The sequence below is a fragment of the Crassostrea angulata genome, chromosome 8, assembly GCF_025612915.1.
Source record: "Crassostrea angulata isolate pt1a10 chromosome 8, ASM2561291v2, whole genome shotgun sequence".
NCBI lineage: Eukaryota > Metazoa > Mollusca > Bivalvia > Ostreida > Ostreidae > Magallana > Magallana angulata.
The window spans coordinates 33,947,360-33,965,010 of NC_069118.1; the positions used below are offsets into that span (position 1 = coordinate 33,947,360).

Genomic DNA, 17,651 nt, shown 5'->3' on the forward strand with positions numbered 1-17,651 from the left:
TTTACCATTTGCCTTAATGTGTGCTCACCATTCTTCCAGGGTGAATGATATTTTAGAGTCTGTCCCAAGATATTTATGCCACATATTTTGACAATTTTTGATAAAACTACACAGAAGTAGAAGTGCAATTAAAATCGAAAGAAAATTTCCAAGATATCCTCATTGTAACATTATCGTTTTTCACTCATAAAAATTCAAAGGAACGAAAACCGATTTCTTACGGAGATTTTTTTATGGGGAATATTTACTTCTTTTCTCCGTTTGGAAGTCACACGGAATTATCATCCAGATAATTCATCTCTTATGCAAAGGAAAATCCCTGTAGACTTTTTATTTTTATTTTTTTTTTGTCGTTTAGAGGGGGTGTTCAAAAGGGAACTCTTTGGACTTTTTCATGCTATTGAATGAACATCGTTTGAACACAGAGGTATTCATAAATATAGAACAATAAAAGAAAATGTGCGGCATAGATATCTTGGAACAGATTATAATATCATATTATAATAGCATCATTCGACACGTCCCTACACTTTCGCGTCTGTCTGTTTCTTCGCCTTATAGGTTTTTGCACGACCGTGACTTTTGGTCAAAGTGTCTACTCGATAACCCTTGAGACAGCATTAAGAACGGAGCTCTTTTCAAGTTATTCCACTCAACAGAGACCGAACAAAAAAGTTCTGGTGTATGCTGATTTGACTCTGCTCACTGTCAACGACATGGTAAAAAAATATAGTCAATAACACTTTTACTATGTCATTATTTCTTTTACTATGTCAATAACACTTTTATTATGTCAATATTACTTTAACTATGTCAATATTAATTTTACTTTTAATAAAACTGTTAATTGGTATATATACAATATTTTTTTCGTGATTATAGCGATATCGTGCACAAAGCTTATCACATTAACTTCGCAATTTCCAAGTTTTAAAAAAAAATATTTCTGTTGTTCATTACATGACGAATATTCATCATCAAATGTTTCTTATACCTCTGACGGATATAAATGAAATCATTTTAAAGTTAAAAGACGTTGTGTAGATAATTGGTTGAGACTAATGAGGTATATACATGTATATATATATATATATATATATATATATATATATATATATATATATATATATATATATATATATATATATATATATATATATACTAGTATATTTTTTTACTGCTTAACATTTATTTTATCAACCTTCATTTGATACAGGTATCACTAGAATGGTTAATGAAAAAAAATTAATTAAACTTGAAGTCCATACATTTTTTGGTTGATTTTTTTTTCATTGTAAATCAACATCGAAATAGATATATTTATGTGTGAATTGTTTGTGCATTTATCAATGTTTTAAATTGGACGAACTGGTTAAAGACAGTTAAAAATAGTTAGTTTGTTTATTACAAGAATGACAAACTTGAGGAGAAAAAGATTATCGATTTCTACATTAAGGAAGGAGTCTTCTCTGGTTTTCGACTTGTCAAACGTAAAATTGATTAATTGTTCATTAAATCAAGATGGAAGGAAATTAAAATTGAATATTTTTCTTTCTTTTTTATTATCGTATATCTTGGCATAGAAAAAGTAATCAAAGTTTACAATCTAACAGGGACTATATTTTTGGCGTAATACTGGCCTAGGAAAATATCACATGTTGCGCAATTCAGAATTGCTGCAGATTAATGACTCTGATTTAGCATTTTAAAAACAATAACATTAATGTTGGATTTTTTTCACTAATGTAAACTAATGATATGATACTTGGGTTTCAGAATATGATTTTAAAATATGATTTTGCCTATCAAACTTTATTTTTATAGGCTTTTTAAAGCGCCCATTCTATACACTGATTTTTGTGAAAAATCACTAAAATCAGTTTTTCTCTCTTATTAAATGGTCAATATATTAGCTTTTCTGTCAATTTATATCTTTTTATTAAGTCTTCATTTTACACAAAAATCATAAATATTTTATTATTTGAAGCATAAAAAAAAGAAAATTTCTTCAAAATTTAAGAAATTTAGAGGAAATGCGGGCTAAGCAATATCAATTTTAGTATAAATATTTATTCCAATTTAGTAGTATAAGCTGATAAACATTTTGATATTCTATCATTTCATTGAAGAATAGAATATTCAAATCTTAAACAAATATCTACAGAACTACAAAGAGCTACACTTATTTTTATCATCCTTTACGTTGAGGAAAAAGGTAGTGACCTTGACCTGACCTTTATTCAAAAACAAAAAGGTCAAATTTGATAAAACTGATAGAATCATTTGGTAATATGATCCGTTTGACTGTGTCAAAATTTCATGAATTTCTTATTATAAGAAGTATTTTTGATAACGAGAAGACTTCTTCCTTAAAGGCATTTTGATTTAATTGATCTGTTTAACTGTGCACATGAAAATTTATTTCTTGAGGAAATTAGAATTTTTTTTACAGTTCATTCAAATCCCTTTCATTATCTAACGTACTGATGAACATTAACAGTAAATTAGTGAATTTTACTTACTTAAAGTAGCGATTATTGCAACAACAAAAACCTCACATATATATCCTGCTAACGCGGGTTATGTACTTTTTCTGCAATGTCGCCACCTTTATATTCTGCATGGATCACCAAAGTATTTGAGGAGGATAAAATAAACTGTATTTTAAAGGTATATGTTGCGTATTTGGAGTAAATTTTTTTAATGAGTTTGAGTAAAAATATACATCATGCTTCTTATAATTAGACGTTTCACAAACTCTAGGCCGGTAAAACATGTTCTTTCTTTAGTTTTTGCTACACGTCTGATGAATATTAATGTGATTCGCCATTTGTAACGCCACTGCGCATGAGTGCGGGAAAACCCAGTATTGAAAACACGATGGAAGAACAGTTTGTTTACAAATTAGAATCACGTTTTTCATGTATTAAATTAGAAAATTCTTATATCAGATGATACTCGAAGCATTATTAATCCGATAATCATTAATGTAGAACGATACAAATTGTTAATTATATATGTTATAAAGATGAAACGCGATTTAAAGGTAAACGGAGCACCCCTCTCTCTGAAGGATGCATGTAGAGAGAGTGTTTATTTATTCTTTGTTAAAAAAAAAATCCCTCTAAACAAAAATCCACTTGTGGTTTATAACTTATAAATTAAAGACATTGAATACATGGAGCACGAACCTGAGAAGCAAAACCCCTACAACTTCATGATGGAAACTTGTTTAATTCGGCTTCCATTCCTAGTAAATTAATTTACATGGTCTCCGATGACGATCTTCCCTATGTTCCTATTCATTGTCAGTCTGTCTCTTTTTCTCTTTCCTTGACAAATCTGCCAACCTTAACGGTCTACCCCTCTTGCTCGTCTTGATAAACCGAGATGGATGTCATGTGACCCATTTAAGGCGGGGTTATTCAAATCTTTTGTATTTTTTACCGTGCCGGTAAAAATAAAATATGATTTTTTTTTTTTATTTCTGTCATCTTTGTTATGCAACTGACTTATACAGCGTAATTTATGCGAAAGTTCTATCTTTGAATAAAGTAATGAAGCAATTAATCAGATCTTATTATTGTTATTCACTAAAATTACGCCACATTAAATTTAATACAATATTTCGAACTGTTTAAAAGGCATGCGTTCGTTAGTATTCAAAACATTTTCAAAAAAATCGTCATTTTTTAAGACCATTGACCAGGCTTAAAGCTGTCCAATTGTTATTTTCCGTTACATTTATTAATAAATGTACATGTATACCACTAACATTTGTTTTATTTCTTTAGAATATCAAAGACCAGACGTTATCTGTATCGGCACAGTTGGGATTGGTAAAGTATCTTTTATCATAGCTTTTTCGGTGTCTGCTACCTTTTCACATAAACCACGAATTGCTTTTCGTTGATCATATACATGTAAATTAAGACTTGGTCTAAAAACTTATCAAAGTGACCCCCCCCCCCAAAAAAAAAAGAAAATATCAAAAGCTCCGAAAGTTAAGGAGGCTGGATGGTCAACTAAAATTTCTAAAAAATGGGTTGTTTAGCTATGAAAGAAAAAAACCCATATAATTTACCATTTTAATTTGGATATTTTCCAATATTTTTATATGGAGTTCTTCTTTTAAAGGAAATCAATACAGTCGACGAATGAGTCGTCAACAGATCATTCATCAGAGACATCCTGAACTTTAGCACTTGATATTTTTCAGCCATTAGTTATTTGTCCGCAAAGTATAAAAAAGGACAAAATTTGAATATTTCTCTATAGATTAAATATTTTATAGAGCTCTTTCTTTATAAGAGATTAATAAAGCCTAAAAACAATTGCCGCAACCATCTAGCCTTCTTAAAACAGATTTTTTCTGCATGTAGGATTATATCGTGATTACTAGTATATTTTTTTCTGTGTAGGAGCAATTACGGAGGCTGATTGGTCAACAAAATTAATTATCAGACATACCTTATTTATTTTTTTTTTTAGATATGATTACTTAGTTTAAAAAATATTAAGTCAATAAAAAAATCCATAAATTTTAGCTTTTAAATTTGAGTATATTCCAATATCTCTATATAGAGCTCCCCTTCTGAAGTATATCAAGACAGCCTAAAACTGGCCACAACCATCCAGCCTCCTTAAGGATTACATTTACTCAGGGGCGAAAAAAATCCACTAATAGGAACGAAAAACTACGTATTGTTCATTGTAGCCCCATTATTGTGGTGCTATTTTCACTTTCAAATAACTAGGTCAATGACCTACTTTTTCTGCTAGTGACCTCTGAATGTTTTTTGAAAAAAATGTCAAAATTTGTCAGAATTGTCCACCATTTTCAAGGTTTTCTTTATTTTGTTATTGTTAGAAATAAAAAAACAATTTGTAGGTTGGGAAATGATAAAATATAAATAGCTTTACTAACTTTATTTTTGAATGAATCGTTTGAAGCTCATATTTTAGGTTTAATTTAGTCCGAATTTCCTCTATCAATTTCCAAAATAGTGCCAATTTTTAATCGAGTTTTACAAAAAACTGACTAATAGGAGCTCCAAACAATTGATTGCCTAAAACTGTTTTTATTGCCTGTATTATGTTGACATAAACATTATATAAGGTCAATGATAAAAATTTCGAGATATTTTATCTTGAATCGATTTTATGCATTTTACAGATTTTTCCGATCGCGTGCCAGCCAGTGATATAAATTTATAGACGAGTAACTACAACCATAAAATATGTAAAATGATATTAAAAAACATATAGAAGCTTAACTTTTGCAATAACATTGCAACAGAAAGTTTTTAAGAGAAAATAAGAAAATGAAAAAATTAGTCCGAATTTCCTCTGTTTCAATATTAATCTATCTTTGTCGAAACATAACTTCCTCAGATAAACAAATCATGAATATCAATATCAATATTTGTTAAAAGCGCTGTTATATTGTGGTTTTAAAACAACTTTGGACTTCATATATTGAACTTTGTAAAAATATTTTTTGAAATCTCAAACCCTGAGTAAACGTAATCCTTAATCAATGTTTGTTTTTGTTTCTCCAGAGTTGGTTGGATGAACGATTAAAATGGTCGACTGGTCGGACACAAGACTACAGCAGTATTAATTACATGTTCTCCACGGAACGGTATACATGGAAACCTACCATTTACGTAGAAAACTCGTACGTACCATGCCTTGATCTGTCTGTATATATAAAGTTTTCTAAGGACATACATTCTTATCAATAATAAAATACATACAATAAAATATATTCAAAGCAATCAGCAAGAATAGATGGAGAACAAATTCCTATTCTGAATATTTCTTATTTTACTTGCAATCGCTGTGACAATCTGAGATTCTTTAACAAACAATTGGAGACATTTTAGTTTTACCTACTCGTGTTCTATTTGATTCTTTTTTATGCGATTTCTTTGTTTTGTTTTGTTTTGTTTTGTTTGTTTTTTTGTTTTGTTTTTGCTTTGTTTTGTTTTTTGTTTTGTTTTGTTTTTTGTTTTTGTTTTTTTTTAAACATCCCTGTTCTTTATTTACACCAAAGCTTACTGTATTCTGAAAATATTTCCCACTGTAACAAAACGGGTCAAATATTACTGAAAAAAAACGTTCAATTCATTTGATAATCCTTAAGAAGCTATGAATGATGTTGTCAAATGTGATGTTACAGTGTCGAGGACTTGTCTGTCATCACTGATCTGAGTACGCCAATGAGAATGAACCAACAAGGCCTTATAGAATGGAGTACGTCCGCCATTTACATGGTCAGCTGCGAGGCCGTCATCACGTACTATCCTCTAGACCAGCAGATCTGTGACATCAAACTGAGCACGACCGGATACACCTCTCTACAGATCAACCTCCTGTTGAAGGCCGATCCAGTCGATCTTCAGTTCTACTCCGAAAACGGAGAATGGGAGCTTCTGGCAGTCACTGGGACAAAACCAGACGACAGAGTAAAAGGATCGGTTTCGCATTCGAAAGTCACGTTCAGCATCCACCTACAGAGGCGGCCGATGTTCCACGTGTTGAACACAATGTTTCCTGTGGTGTTGATGGCTTTCCTGATTCCCATGGCGTTCAAGCTGCACGTGGAGTCCGGAGAGAAGATCGGGTACTGTCTGACGGTCCTTTTGGCGTACGCCGTCTACCTGTCCATGATCTCGGAAAACATCCCAAGTACCTCGGTCTCCATATGTTATCTGTGTACGTATTCAAAACACGGTTTGATGAAAATCAAAGGGAAACAAATCAATTACTGACACGCACTTTCTATTCTTCAACGTTTATTGTTGAAAAAAAGGTGGGGTTTTCATTGAATGACATACTACATGTGGATTTGATTCGTATAAAAAAGAATAAGATTATCTTAAGACCCTTAGATCAATAAACTGTATAATTTTCCCCCTACAGAACTTGATTCATTACATGTAGATACATGTACCATGCATAAAATATGTATTTGTCATTTTATGTCACTTTGATTTAAAAGTTTGGGATTTGATTATATGTAAACCGTTCGTTTTAAAATTACCAGCTCTGTAGCAGTCTGACAATGCTCGTTGCAGATAACTACTACATGAATGTAAATCTGAGCGGTATTGAATAACAATGGCAAATCAAGAGTTCATTGCGGAATGTTAATTTATGAAATTGCAAGCGAAATTTCCAGCGATGAAAAATTCAAGCAAATGAAATGGCAATAGTGGTTTCAGTATTAATTATTGTCTTCCAGCTATTTACCTGGCGTCCACCCTCGTCCTGTCCACCCTGTCTGTTCTCTTTGTCATCCTCGTCATCAACGTTCACCACACGCCCGACGATGAACCGATGTCGGACAGACTCAAGTCGGTTGCTTTAAAAATGGAAAAGTGTATATGTAGGAGAAAAAGAAACGAATCTGCAACACAGCCAGTAAAAGTGGCACCCGCATCAGAAGAATTACCAAAGGGGAAAAAACAGGGCGCCTTTTTGGAGTCATGTGACCCAGAGGAAGAGGAAATGACGTGGGTCCGATTGTCTCGTCTGCTAGATCGATTCTTTTTCTTGTCATTTATGATAATAATTTCGGCTTCTACCATTACATTTATTTTTCTGATTTCTTTTCAAATGATGACATCGTAGAAAAGATAGACAAACAGATTTTAATGAATTGTAGGAAAGTAGCTGTGTAGATTTTTTATGTGTAAAGTCAATGACCCCATTAATATGTTTATGATCTTCATTGATTTCTGCTCTTTGTTTTCTTAATTGCTTCAAATGAATCCCTATATTATTCATAAACTTAGATCAATTACCATCCAAGTTCGACTGAAAGTTCGTTTTTTTATATCCAAAGTTCTAATGGCGGTCGTTGAAAGACATCTCACTCACTGTCGAATTAAAAGACCCATATTTATTTAGTTTGTTAATGAAGTAACGCATGATATAAAACAAGTTGTTATTGATAACGATTGGGGTTTAAATATCAGGGCTCACGCTGCCCATCGCATTTGTCGCTTTTTGCGATTTTTCAGAATTAAATGCGACAATTTTTAGTCAAATGCGACACCCAGATTTCATTGAAATTCACCTAGCCTTTTGTTTTGGTTGCATAATCTCTTCCAAGCGACAGTCTGTAGCTGGACTTTACGCTTGACTGATTTAAGACAATGACACAGGTAAACGGTTGAAGCCATCTGTAAGCGGGGTATACACAACTGTCTTTAAAAAATGATAAGTGATTTTCACACCTTATTAGAGATAGGTGGATTTGTAATTAACCACCGACATATCTAATGTTTTCATCAACCGAGCTTACAATGTGATCGTCATTCCACAAAGCTTGTGGATACGGACACCAAAAAACTGCATGAAAGAAAATAAATAGTTTGAAAAAGTGTAATTAGTTTAAGATATGATATATGGTTGATCAAAATTGCTTAATTTAAATTGTTATGTAACTTTTTTGACAAGGTGTTTAGACTTAAATTTCTAACATCGTAAGGGTAGTCTATAAATAGAATTGTGTAGCAAACTTGGAATTTCTACATTAACATTTAGCTAGAATGTCACAGTTCAATAACTAATAATTTGAAACAAAAGAAATATAACTTGGAATGATAATTTTGACTCTAAATCACAATCTTAACCTTTAGCCATCTTCAGTCAGAATTTCCTCTGTTCCCGAAATTTACACAAACTACATCCATGTATATCTACTTAAAGATGATGTTCAAACGCCAATCAACAAGACAAGAAGATGCAATAACAATCATGTTTTTGGATTGAATAATATTACAATACAGCAAATTTGACCTCTTCTCTTGCTCTATTTTTTTGAATAAATTTAATTATAGGAAAACAAATTAAAAGATGAAATCTGTATAATATCAATTTTCTAAAAATATCTAAAATGCTCTACACTTGTCACAAGATGTCAATAATCACAACCATATAGATCCATAATTAATTAAATTTCAATAAATATTTGTAATAATTTAATAATAAAATGGTAGTTTTGGGTATGCATATAATATGTACATGTAGAAACTAGTATTTTAGTATGGTGATAAACACTATGATAAAAAAAAATGATTTCTTATACATTGTATTGCGCGAAAGGTTGCGACACAAAATTTTGAGCCAGTGTGAGCCCTGAATATCTCTGTTTATAAATGTCGGGGTATTTAATCGCATACTGGTCAGGTACGAAGCCTAATAGAATGCTTGGCAATGACTTGAAAGATGGAAAAACTCGTTGTTTTGTTCGGTAAGTTTTATCGTAATTTCATGTCTCGTGTACTCATATCTAAATTAAATTTTGTTGCTGAAATATACATGCATATCATAGTTTTGAGTTTTTACATTCATGTAAATAGTTTTCCGGTTTTATCAATTTCATTATTGTTCAATAAATTTTCATTTAATTCTGTTAATGAACTCTTTTGCTTGTTGATTTTTAATGAAATTCTATGGGTTATTTATTTTTAAATTTAATAATGTTTTTATAATGAAGACGAGTGATTGCTATGATGTGTTAACAAATGGATGAATACAACAAGTGCTCTTTTTATGCCTCAAAAAGGAAAAGCTTTGTCTAACATCTGATAAATACTTTTTTTTCATAAATTTACTTTTTATGAAATCGAAAGGTTAATTTCTATTACCTTATTATGTGTAGAAGTTCGTTATAAAGATCGCTATTGTTTGAAAATTTTTAAAAAGTTTTACAAAACTTGCCAGAAGTAATTTTTATTCCCATCCTGTATTTACTCAAAATTAAATAAAAGTTATATTACATACACATGTACTAGTACTTATTACAGGTGTACATAGCAATGACATTATAGTATGTAACATGTTATTATCACGAGAAATTTTCTAATGGAAATATACAAATATATCATGCAAGAAAAAATGTGAATGTACTGTAAGTGTGGATGGTTTAGGGGGAACAGAGCGTCTTTAAAATGTCCTTAATAAATTTTGAAAATTTAAGGTTTAGTTTCGCATTTCTACTTTATTTAATGTTGTATTATATCATTGAAATGTTGGAATTTTCATATCATCTCTTCAATAAAATGATATTCAAGTTGTTTAAGAAATAAGTTTATTCTATTTACCTAAGTCTTTAAATGATCACAGCTCTTGGGTATAAAATGCCGCGCATGATACATGTGTCATGTAAATTTTGAATTTACTGGGTGAGTGTAAACATGACAAAGTTGTCATGTTGTAAATTGTGTATTTACACCCACCCAGTAAATTCAAAATGTACAATATGACTCATGTATCACACAGTCCTTGGGTATGAATGTCTTATGATACATGTACTATACAATAATAACTTTTTTAATATTCCAAAAAAAAAAAACCAACAAAACTTTTTAAAATCAATTTGTAAATATTTTCTACTATACAAATATGATGACATAGATTTATTTTACATTTTAATTCATAGAAAAAATAAGCTAAAAATCTTTTTAAAATAATGATTATTTAGATAAACTGATCTTTTGTCATTTAAATGGCACGAATGTCGTCCTTTAAAAATTAAAGCTAAGAGGATTACCTTCAACAATCGTTTATTCGGAATTAAGGGAAAGAACTGACCTCTTTCAAAATAATCCCAGACCCTCCTCACGTCGTAGATACGTAGAGAATCTCTGAAACAATATTTGCCTGTCGAATTTTATTGACTTGCTATCTTCTAAAGAAAATGAGACGATCGACTTTCTTAAAATTTTATCTTAAACGTTTCCTTAATCTAGAGATTTGTGTCAATCTACTTTACAAGTATGCAATATGAAAAATGTTCATTTCTTTAAAAAATGAATTGAAGTATTTCACTTGCAGTCTTTATCCATTCATCCTTAAATAGATTAATTGGAGATTAAATTTAATAAAGTCTAATGCAACCATCTATCTCATTGATGACATTCATAGCTACATGTATGTTTCTTCAAATACGTTCCAATTTCAATGAAATTTTGAGAAATAAAATCGTTTCAAATAAAATTAATGATATATGAAATTCAAAAACTATAGAGCTTATTTGCAGAAAACACTTGAATCTCAAATTTTTGGTACATTTTCGTGTAACATGTCATCAAATGTCAAATAAATGTGTATTTATAACATGCATAAACGAACGATTTTATCTGGCTGAGTTAACTTAAAAAAAACCCACATCGAAACGAGCAATTATAGATGTAATACATGTCAAAATAATTGAGATTGAGACGTGTGTGCATACCACACGTGTAAGCCGACAGTTGTTTGACATGAATATGGCAGTATGATCAGCATTTAAATTAAAAAAAACTAAAAAAAAAAATAAATAAATAAATCAAAATAGTTTCATTTTTTTGTCTGTTTCTCAATAAGTTATCCCTTATCAGCATTTGTCAGCCATATTGATGACGTCAGAGATGTCCAGCCGTCAGGCCGTCTTAATGTGCTGTCAGTGTGTTGCTAAAGGTGTTTTTCCCCCGGGTGTTGGGGGATTCAACAAGTACAAAAGAAATAAATGTGCATGTATATCAATACTCTAAGTCGCTCAGATTTATTCTTATTTCAACTTCCTGTGTTGTCAAACACTTCAGACATGTATATACTCAAAGAATGACTACCTGCATATACATTTCCCAAACGACAATTGATGGTCATGTCACATCATACCGGCATGTTTTTGTTGTAAGATCATCATCATCGACGTCATCAGCATCACTTCGTTGTCGTCTCATCACCACCACCATTATCGCCATCATCATCATCATCATCATCATCATCATCATCATCATCATCAATTGTCATCATCATTAATTACAGTTAACCAATCATCATCATAATTTTTGTAGCACTGTATACTCTGGTAGCCGGACAGGGGGGCAAATCGTCTCCCCCGGCCTACACCACGGCACTGGAGACTGCCCTGAGGACGGAGATTTTCACCGGGTACTCCCATCTACAGAGACCCATGAAACAGGTCCAGGTGAACATAGAACTCACCCTGCTCACCGTCAATGATCTAGTAAGTATAAAGTAGAGGCAATAAATATTATCTACATTATAATTAACTACAAAGTCATTAGCGTACAGCGGTGCCTAGATGTTTCCTTTAAGAAGAATGGCGCACATCATACATGTAATAAGATTGAAATCATCGATCATTTTATAATGTTCGATTTTACAACCATGCCGTTATGTTACTTGCATGACTTTAAAAAATTTCAAAAACTGATGGTTAAACCCACACTATCAGACAACAGATGTGTGCAACATATTTTAAAGTTGTAGTTTTTTTTTATTTATTTCAAAACAAAACACTTACACATATATCATAACAAAGGCGCCATTGTCCACCTTATAAATGAATTGAAGATTAAACGATCAATAAATTTGTTCATTTTTTTTTTAATTTCAACGTACTACAAAACGAAGCCAATATTTCAATTACAACAGAATATTGAAGGTTTAAATGTTAAAAACATCAATATTATTGCATGTTGGGATTAAATCCATTATAATAATCATGCAAATATAAAAGAATATCTGCATGGGTTCCAATCAATTTCAGTGTTTCTATATTTTTATTTATCGGTTTTAATTACGACATGATAATCCTCTCTTGTCAATCGTTTTATTGTCGCCTTGAAAGAAATGAACCTTTGTCATCGTCAGTTTTAATTAAAAGTAAATAGAAGAAACATTGATTAATTATTGATTATTCATTGATGATTCAGAGTAGAGCGTTTAATTTTGTAGAACATCAAGGACCAGACGCTATCGGTATCGGCTCAGCTGTCTATGGTAAGGAATTACTCAACCCAATACGATGCTCAGCGTTAATTAATAACAGAACTAACCCAAATTAGGTTAAATTATATTCAACGGAAAGTAATTTCTTCTGTAAGTTCCATGAAATAAATTAAACGGACCGATTTGCGCAGTATTTTAAATAATGCCCTGAACTGGAAAAGAGGGGAGTTGGGATATTTTAGCTGGTCGTCTTGAAAAATGTTTAATATTCAGTTAAAATCAAATAAAAATATCAATATCGAAATTTGTTCAAAACCTTTTTGAACATATGAAATGATGGAGCAATGTTGATTGTTTGTGTGTGTATGATTTAGTATGTTTATCGTCAATATATTTGACATGTACATGTATACATACATATACAATAAAGTGCTTACCTTGTTAATGTTAATTTTGTTTACAATTTGACAAAGACGATGAATTAAATGTTGCACCATGAAATCATAGACGCTGTTTTCTGCATTTGAAACATAATTATCTTTAAATCAGCAAAGAAAATTTAATGAACAAAAACATATACTTACTTACAAAGGGTTGTATGCAATTTGAACTCGAGACATTTATCTAACAAAATTCGCTAAACCGTAGAATGTAATGATTTGTCACACAATTAGCCCACAATTTGATTCCCCCAAAGCTCCGGCCATATGATTCAATTTGATCGCCTGCTTTTGTATATATTTTAGCTTTGCTATGGTTATAAACGTTCTGATTTTCATTTCAAATTTTAAGACGTTTATTTTATTATTTATACAAAACTCTGATATTGTGTGCATTGATCGTGCAGTATATATCATTGTCATTAATTAACCATATGTAAATGTATATGTATTGAGTGATTAAGTAACTATCATACTATTCAAAACTCTAAGACTTATAATCATTTATGGTAAATCTAATATACATGTCATCGAGTGTCCATTCTATTTTTAGAAATGGCAAGATTTCCGTCTGATGTGGGATAGTTCTACAACTCTCTCTCAGGACTACACAAATATCAAATTCCTATTCAGCAACGAAAACTATATGTGGAGGCCATGTATATTCATTGAAAACTCGTGAGTCACTTAAATATTTCAAATATTATCTGACTTAAACACTCACAAAAGTCCCACAACTTATTAGACTTTTGTAAAATCAAGAGAAATCTGATGGTACATTTTTAGCCTGGGAAATAAACACACACAGTCAGTTTTAGCGTATTACGTGTAGTTTATGATTTTTTGCATAACATCATCCTCCTCATCATCAAGGGGCAAAATTTGCCTAAACACCATTGAAAGGTTAAGTGATCTATACATGTAGTAACATATATCCCATAAGGCGGTCACTGAACCTTACACTCACATATTGTCGCAACACATTTAGCAAAATAATTCGATAGAAGGGTAATCGTGTTAAAAAACCCAGACCTGTAAACTTGTAAATTCGAATATGCAATCGTGTTTGTGTGTGAGTCTGAGCATCTTATAGATACCTTTAAAAAACTCAGGCATAAGTACCTCAAGATTTGTCTCTGTTTCTTCGATCGTATTATGCACATTTTGCAGCTTAATCGTTTTTGTTAGTTCTTTGCACATTTTTAATCCTTAGTTTCTGCATTAATTTTGTATCATCACCCTCGGATATAGCACAAATGTAAAGTTTACAAGTTTGTCGAATTTTGACATGACCTTATATGCCAAATGTTGCTTAAATTCTGTTAAAAGGTATGCCGTAATCGCCGGAATGGACCAAAATATACATAATATTTTGTTAAACTGTTATAATGAACGATACAATTTTCCCATAATTATATCATATGTGTATTTTCTATATATAAAAAAAAATCATCGCCCATATATGTACGTGACGGAAATGGTGACTTGCGACTTACAAAAATAAATAAATAAAATAAACAAAAAAAAATCCCCAAGAACATGAAACTAAGTCTGGCCGGGGAGATGTGATTATTTCTTACTTCTCTTTTATTTCATCAGAGTTCAAGATTTATCCGTAATCAGCAACCCGAACACTCCGATGAGATTAAACCAACAAGGCTTCGTACAATGGAGTCCTGCCGGAATCTACATGGTAAACTGCGAGTCGGACATTACGTACTATCCACTTGACTACCAAACCTGTGACCTAAAACTCACCACCTCCAGCTACACTACGTACGAAATAAGACTGCAAATGGTCAAAAACGTGGTAAATCTAGACTTTTACACCAAAAACGGAGAATGGGAACTCCTGTCTGCAACTGGCATGCAATCAGACGACAAGGCAAGGGGAGGCGAGTCGTTCTCCAGTCTTACCTTCCGATTTCACCTGCGCAGACGACCATTATTTCACGTGCTGAACACGATGTTTCCCGTGGCTTTGATGGCTCTCCTCATCCCCCTGACGTTCAAACTTCACGTGGACTCTGGAGAGAAGATCGGATATTCTCTGACGGTGTTGCTGGCTTACGCCGTGTACCTGTCCGTCATATCTGAGAATATCCCCAGTACATCTGTCTCCGTATGCTACATGTGTAAGTCAAACTCAAATCTATAACTGGTTTTTATTGGAACTTAATATTTATAGTGTTTGTCCGTATATTCTATAAGTTGAACCTTACGTAATTTTACAATTACGTAATGACATATTGTTATGATGATTTTTTTCGGAGTTTTATCTTATCTGTGTTGCTGCTTTGAAGAAATCCTTTAAGCCAACAAGAAGAAAACATACATTTGCATTCAATGTATTAACATTAATTTTTTAACTTTTTGAAAATTTTTTTTACTTTACAGTTTTACTACTTCATGTGTTTATTAATACAGAATGATTACATGTCAATTACATTTTTTCTATATATGCAAAGCATTTGACACCCAGTATTTGTTTACTTTCAGCGATATACCTGGCCGCCGTACTGGGGGTGGGGACCATATCTGTTCTATTTGTCATCATCGTCATCAATGTTTTCCACACACCAGTCGAGAAACCCATCCCGAAGTGGACCAGACGATTTATCTCGCTTCTCATGAAAATATTTTGCTGGAAAGGTACCAGCTGCCATTTGAAATCCAATAAAACAGAAACCGTTGAAAAGACTCCCGTCACTGAATTCACCAAAACGCCTGTCATGACGTCAATACACGAAGTCGAGGCGGAAGACGTAGAAGAGGAGACAGAAATGACCTGGAAGTTGGTCGCCGCCGTCTTGGATTATTTATTCTTCTTGATTTTTATGTTCGTTGTTCTTTTGTCCACGGTTATTTTTGTTTCTGTTATAGTCCTGAAATACGTCACGTATTAAATGTACTCTCTGTTAAATTATCAAATGTTATATATCTATACCATTAACTGTTTTTGTTAAAAATAGGAGTGTCCTCGTATTTCTGTACATGGTGTTCTGAAATAGTTTGCATAATTACGCAGTTTTTGTGTAAATGACTAATATTTTAGTTGTTTGACTTCAAACGTTGAATTATCGTTAAAAAAATAAAAACATTAAAAAAAACAATTGTACATGTACGACTTTATCTTACCTAATATTATAGCGGTCTCTCCCCCCTCCCCCCTCTCTCTCTCTCTCTCTCTCTCTCTCTCTCTCTCTCTCTCTCTCTCTCTCTCTCTCTCTCTCTCTCTCTCTCTCTCTCTCTCTCTCATTGTCATATCTCTCTCTTTCTCTCTCTCTCTCTCTCTCTCAGCTTTATGCACGATCGAATCAGAAACAAGAAACATATACATGTACGTATACTGTACATAGGTATTAGAGCTTTATCACTGTTTACCCTTTATTTGTATACAGCTTTTATGATAAATATCTTTTTTCATGAAGAAAATTATATTATATATATCAAACAGTTTTTTAATTCTTTTAAACGCATGTGCATAAATATCTTAAGCAACAGCCTTAAAGGTGGAAATGACAATGATACACACATAAACCCGTGAAACTTATTTGGTTTAGAACCATTAAAACAAGAGCTTGGACTTTGGGTAGTTGTGTTAAACAGCAATGTGACGCAGGCCTGTCTATTTCATTTTCAGCCACGGGAGTCATAGCTCTCTGTAATCAACAAGATTTATCTGACTTTTGAGCTTAGACTACGCAGTCGGTGCAAATTTCCCTTGAAACCGCGTTTTAACACAAGAAATGGATAGCTACTTCCTACTGAAAGTCCAAGGTCTTGTTAAAATGGTTCTAATGAGATTTACACATCGCTTTAAATTGCATTCAACCCAAAGACCAATTTCTCCCATTGATATTCGATGCAGACGAAAACGTGTGTTATGAACGAACGTTTGACGATTGCACCAATTAAGAGCAAAAGCAATGGATGGCGAAAAAAAATTGAAATTAAAGGATGGTAATAATCTAGATTAACATCACAGATACTATTGTTGTCAGGGATTAAAAGTTTCCGCATTTACCAGTTCACAAATTAAGAATAGGAGCGAACTATCGGATGATACACGCTGTTTCAAAGTTGGTGAAATATACAAAACATTGGGTACTGTTTGTCATGTTGCTTTTCTCTTCAATATACAGGCTAATATACATCTTTTTAAAAAAGGGAAAAGCCCGTAAATATAAAACGCACAGCCTTTATGGAAATAAAAAAAACCCATACCGATCGTTACATTAGTTCCAGATGTTGGCCAGCAAGTTTTCTGTCATGTTTTGTTTGAGGGTTTTTTTCTCATACGTTGGTTACGTTTACGACTAAAATTTGGATTTAGGATTAAAGCTTTTACTCTCTGATAACCAATTCATATTTGTGTAAATTTGATAGATATTCGGATTTGGATTAATTCCCTTAAAAGACTTATGGACGTAACAAAGGAAAAATGGCTTATTT

The 17,651-nt window shown here is 32.2% G+C and overlaps 1 protein-coding gene across 1 annotated transcript in view; it reads left to right on the plus strand.

Annotated features, from left to right (window-relative positions):
* LOC128160635 (uncharacterized) overlaps positions 1 to 16,309 on the plus strand; it is a 27,885-nt gene extending 11,576 nt beyond the window's left edge. The window contains exons 8-14 of the mRNA XM_052823990.1: positions 5,562 to 5,680; positions 6,185 to 6,720; positions 7,250 to 7,537; positions 11,856 to 12,028; positions 13,750 to 13,874; positions 14,796 to 15,331; positions 15,696 to 16,309. Coding sequence (XP_052679950.1) covers positions 5,562 to 5,680; positions 6,185 to 6,720; positions 7,250 to 7,537; positions 11,856 to 12,028; positions 13,750 to 13,874; positions 14,796 to 15,331; positions 15,696 to 16,102 — 2,184 coding nt within the window. The 3' untranslated portion in view covers positions 16,103 to 16,309. The remainder of the gene's footprint in view (positions 1 to 5,561; positions 5,681 to 6,184; positions 6,721 to 7,249; positions 7,538 to 11,855; positions 12,029 to 13,749; positions 13,875 to 14,795; positions 15,332 to 15,695) is intronic.
* Positions 16,310 to 17,651: the final 1,342 nt, after the last annotated feature.